The sequence below is a fragment of the Nansenia antarctica genome, assembly GCF_963989245.1.
Source record: "Nansenia antarctica genome assembly, chromosome: 1".
NCBI lineage: Eukaryota > Metazoa > Chordata > Actinopteri > Argentiniformes > Microstomatidae > Nansenia > Nansenia antarctica.
The window spans coordinates 67,093,436-67,100,007 of NC_137674.1; the positions used below are offsets into that span (position 1 = coordinate 67,093,436).

Sequence of the window (6,572 nt, forward strand, 5' to 3'; positions counted from 1 at the left end):
CAGGTACCAGACCCTAATGAAATGCAGTAATAGATAAAAATGTATATAATGTACCAGCACATTGCTATTTCCATGTATTCTAAAGAAAGAACAAAATACATCTATTAATCGGATTGTCTAAGCTAAACACAGTTTAGTCCTCATATTGAAAATATTTATTTGTGGGTGTGAGAGAGTGTGTCATGAATAGACATGACACCGCTATCACAAATTGTCCTCGTACATCATGCAGAATTTAAGCGTGGTGGCGTTATCCGATAGTCAATACCGGAGACACACTCCTCACGAGCAGAACGTGTCTCTGTCAGCACTTTGTGAGATGAGATAATCTCACACCGAGGTGACAAGACCCCCCCAGCAGAGACATGGCCTTCTTCAAGAGCTTCCAGCAGAGCCTGCCGTCTGTCAACATCACCTCCCTCCTCGACTCGGTCAGCAGCCGCGTGGACGACCTAGCCACCGCCGTCAGCGACGCCACGTACACGGTCAGCGACCAGTTCACCGAGCAGGTCAGCAGCATCACCACCAAGATCAGCAAGGCCCAGGTGGAGGAGGAGGGGGACAAGGAGGAGGGGTCAGGGGGGGAGGGGAGGAGCGCGGGGGCCACCCAGGAAGGGAAGACCAACCACCAGTCCAGCAACGCCGACGGGGGGGGGGAATCTTCCAAAAGCCAACTGGAATGGGAGTGGAAGGACGGATGCTGGAGGGTCAAAAAGACAGCGGCGGAAATGGAGAAAGAGGAGAGAGAGAAGGAGGAGAGGAGGAAAGAGGAGGAGCAGGCGGAGGAAGAGAGGTCCAGGAGGAGGGCCCGGAGGAGCGAGAGACGCTCTAGAAACGGTCGCAGGGATGCCGCCGCCATCGACGAAGAACCTGCAGCTGAGAAGTGCGAAAAGTCGACCCAGAACGGGGTCGGATCCAACGGGGGGGTCCCCCAGGGTGACGACGACCACAAAGAACCACAACCACAACCTCCCGGCCCTCAAGACGACTCAAAAGCATCGGAAGAGAACAAAAAGAAAGGGGTCGCTGAAGGGGAAGAAGAGGCGGGTCCAGAGAAAGAGCAGGGAGGGGGTGACAACCATGAGGAACCCCCACAATCTCCTAAAGAAGACGAGGGGGGGACGGAGACGGAGGCTCCCACATCAGAGAAGAAGAAGAGTGATGAGAAGAAGAACGGCACAAAAGACGACTCAAAGAAGTCTGAGCAGGGAACAGAGAAGGAGAAAAAGAAGAAAAAGAAGAAGAAAGGTGAGAGGATGTGCCGCTTTCCTATCCAGGCTGTTTGTTGATCTCCTCTTTTCTTCTCTCTTCTCCTCTCTTCTCCTATATTCTCTTCTCTTCTCCTCTCTTCTCCTCTCTTCTCCTCTCTTCTCCTCTCCTCTCTTATCCTCTCTTATCCTCTCTTCTCCTCTCCTCTCTTCTCCTCTCTTCTCCTCTCTTCTCTTCTCTTCTCTCTTCTCCTCTCCTCTTCTCTTCTCTTCTCTTCTCTTCTCCTCTTCTCTTCTCCTCTCTCCTCTTCTCTTCTCTTCTCCTCTCTTCTCCTCTCTTCTCCTCTTCTCTTCTCCTCTCCTCTCTTCTCTTCTCCTCTCTTCTCCTCTCCTCTCTTCTCTTCTCCTCTCTTCTCTTCTCTTCTCTTCTCTTCTCTTCTCTTCTCCTCTCTTCTCTGTTCCTTCAGTCTCTCCTTAACTGTGACCTGTAACCCAGCTGGAGCGTTTGACCCTGTATTGAGTCTTCTAAAACTGGAAAATAAAAAAATAAATTCATCTCCCTCTCTCTCTCTGTCTCCTTCATGGCTATGCCTGCTTCTCCCTGGTGTGATATGATAGGTAGTGTTCAGGGTGCAGTAAAGGTGTCTTCAGGGTAAAAGGTGTCTTCTTTGGTATGATTTATGATTTTTTTGGGAGAAGATTTGGAGTGTCTACAGTGTGACTGTGATGGATGTGTGAGCTGGTGTGTGTGTCTGTGTGTTCCCTTCCTGACGGGTCCAGACAGGAGCGGCCCGGAGCGGGGCTCGTCCGACAGTGAGGAGGGGGGGCCGGGGGGGGGACAGGAGCACGGGACCTCTCTCTGGGACAACAGACACAAGACCCCCGCAGAGCAGGAGGGCTACGGCAGCGAGACCTCCACTGGACACGGTGGGGAACACAGAGGTGGACACACTCACACATGGTGGTGCTTGACCTTACAGCATGTCCACACGCCTGCACACACATTTGGGAGTACTTGATTTGCGTTGGAAATGAGCATCTTAGTGGTCAGACATAATGTCTTCACTCCAGAGTCCTTACAGGTCATTTATGTCATGTATTTGTATAGGCACATTTAACACTAGAACAGCCGTGTCTATTTTACCTACTATAAGAGCCGCCTCAGGGGTCAAATGACCATAGTCTTTACCATGGGAAGCTGCTATTTACACAACGACCACTAGTTGGCCGCTTGTAAATTAGCCTGCCTCCGACACAGAAAAACTGCAAAATAGCTTTATACTAGCTTATCCTGATGATCCGTGATTTTGAAAATGTAAGGATATTGGCTGGTAGAACGCACATATCTAGGAAACGTCATGAAAGGAGGGTCCTGAAATTTGATCGAGTGCAAAGATATAACATGGCTGTTCTAGTGTTAATGACCCCACCCACGGCTGTTCTAGTGTCCATCCATATTCTATGGTTCAGCTCCGTCTGTGACTCCGTTAAACAGCCAACAGCATCCAGAGGATCAGACGCAGCTCCCCCCTCAACGAGCTGCAGCCCCCCCCCTACCAGGACGAGGACACGCCGGCCCGCGCCCCGCGGCGCTCCCGCTCAGGGCCAGCAGGGGGCGGGAGAGAGTCAGAGGAGGGCAGTGAGGCCAGCCCCGACCAGGACACGGAGAGCTACCTCAACAAGGGCTACGAGGAGGACGTGCCTAGCGACAGCACCGCTGTCCTGGGACCAGAGGTGAGCTGTATACCCCCCCACCCTGACCCCGGGACCAGAGGTGAGCTATACCCCCCCGACCCCCCATTGTGATTAATGGCATTAATTCCCTCCTTTGCTCTCTCTCCCTCTTTCCTTCTCTCTTCCCTCCTTCGCTCTCTCTCTTTCTCTTTCCCTCTCTCTCCCTCTCTTTCTCCCTCTCTCTCCCTCCTTCGCTCTCTCTCCCTCTCTCTCTCTCTCCCTCTCCCCCCCTCCCTCCTTTCCCCTGCTCCCCCCTCTCTCCCTCTCTCTCTCCCTCCCTCCCCCCCCCCCCCTCTCCCTCCTTCCCCCCCCCCCCCCTCCCCAGGACGGCTCGGCCCCTCAGCTCCCAGTAGGTTACGAGCCGGAGCCCCTGGCCCAGTACGGCACGCTGGACGTGGCCTTCGAGTACGACCAGGGGGAGCAGCGCCTGGCCGTCACCGTCACCGCCGCCACAGACATCCCTGCGCCCAAGCAGATGGGCAACATCTCCTGGCAGGTGCACCTGGTCCTGCTGCCCACCAAGAAGCAGCGCGCCAAGACGGGCGTGCAGAAGGGGCCCTGCCCGGTGTTCACGGAGACATTCAGGTTCTCCCGCGTGGAGGAAGACACCCTGGGAGACTACGCCGTGCGGTTCCGCCTCTACAGCATCCGGAGGATGAAGAAGGAGAAGGTGATTTGATTGATTGAGATGTTTGTTTTTAGAAAGTAGAATACAGCAACAATAATGAATATAATGGAATATTATAATAATCTAATAGAATTAAAAAGCATAAAGCGTTTTTCTCACATATTTGAAAAGGAGTGAGAAGAAGTACAAACTTATTCAATCCCACCCCTTCTCCATAAATCATAAAGATGCTTCCTGTTCAAATGCTAAAATGAATACAATCTCATAATATATACAAATACTGCGTACCCAAAAGTAAAATATTGTATTTACATACATAATTTGCATAAAAAAAGAAAAGAACGAATAAATATTAGGAACCCAAATGATAAATGATAACAAATAAACTATAACACGTTGTGATTATCAACCTCCCACCCATCATCCCTGTACATTATGAAGATACCTTCATACCTGATTTTAAACTGGATTATGTTTGGACATTGCTTTAACTCCACATTCAAGGTGCTGGGGGAGAAGGTGTTCTACCTCACCAAGCTCAACCTGAAGGGGAAGACGGCATTGCCAGTAACACTGGAGCCGGGCTCCACGCTGACGGTGAGGGTCTGGGGTGACTCTGTTGCTCAGGGGGGCGGGGGGGAGTGTGTGGGTATTATTATTATCGTTGAATTATTTACATTTACATTTACATTTTTGGCATTTAGCAGACGCCTTATTCCAAAGCGACTTACAATCGATACATTTGACTAAGCAAGTGAATCATCAATCCACCAGTCGTAGCAGGAAAAGTAATCTAGCTCAGGCCAGGGGCCATTGGCAGTCGTCGTGATAGAAGAAGAAAGAAAGATTTGTATTGATTTTTTTTTACACTGGAGAAACAGTACAAGGGGGGAAGTAGAAATCTTAGGAGACATAGTGAATAGTCCCGTGTCTTATACAATCACCATCATGATCCTTTCATTGCCCGTGCTGTGTGACAGTTAACACTAGAACAGCCATGCCTTTTGTACTATAAGAGCCGCCTCGGGGGTCAAATGACCATAGTCTTTACAATGGGAAGCTGCTATTTACACACAACGACCACTAGTTGGCCGGCTTGTAAATTAGCCTGCCTTCTACACAGAAAAACTGCAAAATAGCTTTATACTAGCTTATCCTGGTGTGATTTAGAAAATGTAAGGATACTGGGTGGTAGAAGGCAGATATCTAGGAAAAGTCATGAAAGGAGGGTCCTAAAATTTGATCGAGTGCAAAGATATAGCTTTTTTTTTTCTCACAGGGTCAAATGATCCCATCCATGGCTGTTCTAGTGTTAATGACCCCACCCATGGCTGTCCTAGTGTTAAACTGTCGTGTTGCTGTCGTCTGCTGTGCCAGGGCTGTGGGTCGATGGTGAGCGTGTCCCGCAGCGCGGGGGCTCTGTCCTACCGCTCCACCGGGGAGTCTTCAGCGCCGGAGATCCTCCTGGGCCTCATCTACAACTCCACCACGGGCCGGCTCTCTGCCGAGGTCGTACAGGGGAGCCACTTCAAAAACACAGCCTCCGACAAACCTCCCAGTGAGTGTACACGGTCCCATCAAGCCCTCCTCTGTCATACGAGACCTCTATGAAGGCCTCATGAACCGTCAACACTAAACACATACAAGCCCTCTCATGTATCTCTTAGCCATTAAAGACTTATAAACTGTCTTTATTCTTTCAAACGGTCATTATTTTTTTCCGTTCTCTCTTCCTCCTTTCTTCTCTTTCCCTCTTCTCTCTCCTCCTAACCCCACTGCTCCTCTGTGTGGTGTGTGTGCCAGACGGTCTGTTTTGTTGTATAAAACAGTTCATAGGGGGACAGCTTTATATAATGAGAGGTGAGTACTTTGTACAATGTTTGGAACCCTGAATCTTCCATGTCAATGTCCTGACTTTGGCCTGTTGTACCTACGCAGCTCCACTAGATGGCAGCCACTCACCATCCTCCCCTTTCCTCCCTCTCTCCTCTCCTCTCACAGACACCTACGTGAAGCTGACCATGCTGGACTCCAAGGGCAAGGAGATGTCCAAGTGTAAGACGTCGGTGTGCCGCGGCCAGCCCAACCCCTCCTACAAGGAGACGTTCGTGTTCCAGGTGTCCCTGTTCCAGCTGTCCGAGGTGTCCCTGGTGGTGTCTGTGTACAGCAGGCGCAGCAGTCTGAAGCCCCGGGAGCGGCTGGGCTGGGTGTCCATGGGCCTCAACAGCACCGGGGAGGAGCAGCAGAACCACTGGAGCCAGATGAAGGAGGCCGAGGGGCAGCAGGTGTCCCACTGGCACACGCTCCTGGACAGCTAGGAGGAGGAGGACACGCTCCTGGACAGGCTAGGAGGAGAACAGCTAGCAGGAGGACAGCTAGTAGGAGGACATGCTCCTGAATAGCTAGGAGGAGGAGGACAGTTCTGTTTGACCTTTAGAATAGTAAGAGTGGCTTGAGAGGGGTGGGGGGTCGGCTTCCCCGGACCCCCTCAGAGCTGCAAGGGTGCAAGGGCCATGCATACACACCTGGGTGGGATGTGTGTGTGTGTGTGTGTGTGTGTGTGTCATGGTGCAGCACAATCGAGAGGTACTGAGACTGAGAAATCTCCATTCCCAGAGAGACAGACTGCAGTAAAAACCCTTTCATCCTTAAACCAGCCAGCTGACCCCACTGAGACAGGCTAGTCTGGGCAGGTCTGAGCTCCAGTTCCGTTGATGAGCATCGCAGATTCATTGTTTTTAATTAAACAGATGACACCTCAAACAGGAGATGAGACAGGTTCAGTTGTTCAGAGTTGTTGTTCTGCCTGGTGAGATTGTTGCGGCGTCTTCCACATTCTGTCGACAACGATAAGAGTATTTGCATGTCATTGTTTACAGAAAATTATCCAATGGACTTCCATATCACGTACAATAAAAACATTCTCATCCTGAATTGAGGACCAAAGAGTGTGGCGGTCGACCACAAGGACCCCCCCCCCCCCTTCTTCTGGGGTTGTACTG

General features: G+C 51.0%; 1 protein-coding gene across 1 annotated transcript; it reads left to right on the forward strand.

The window, feature by feature from the left end:
• Nucleotides 1–365: 365 nt before the first annotated feature.
• On the forward strand, nucleotides 366–5,888 carry syt14b (synaptotagmin XIVb; the record flags this gene model as incomplete). Its single annotated transcript, XM_080525231.1, has 9 exons — nucleotides 366–745; nucleotides 845–1,248; nucleotides 1,989–2,135; nucleotides 2,704–2,942; nucleotides 3,268–3,612; nucleotides 4,075–4,167; nucleotides 4,948–5,128; nucleotides 5,374–5,430; nucleotides 5,572–5,888. 9 exons carry the CDS (start codon nucleotides 366–368, stop codon nucleotides 5,886–5,888), a joined length of 2,163 nt encoding a protein of 720 aa, XP_080381357.1.
• Nucleotides 5,889–6,572: the final 684 nt, after the last annotated feature.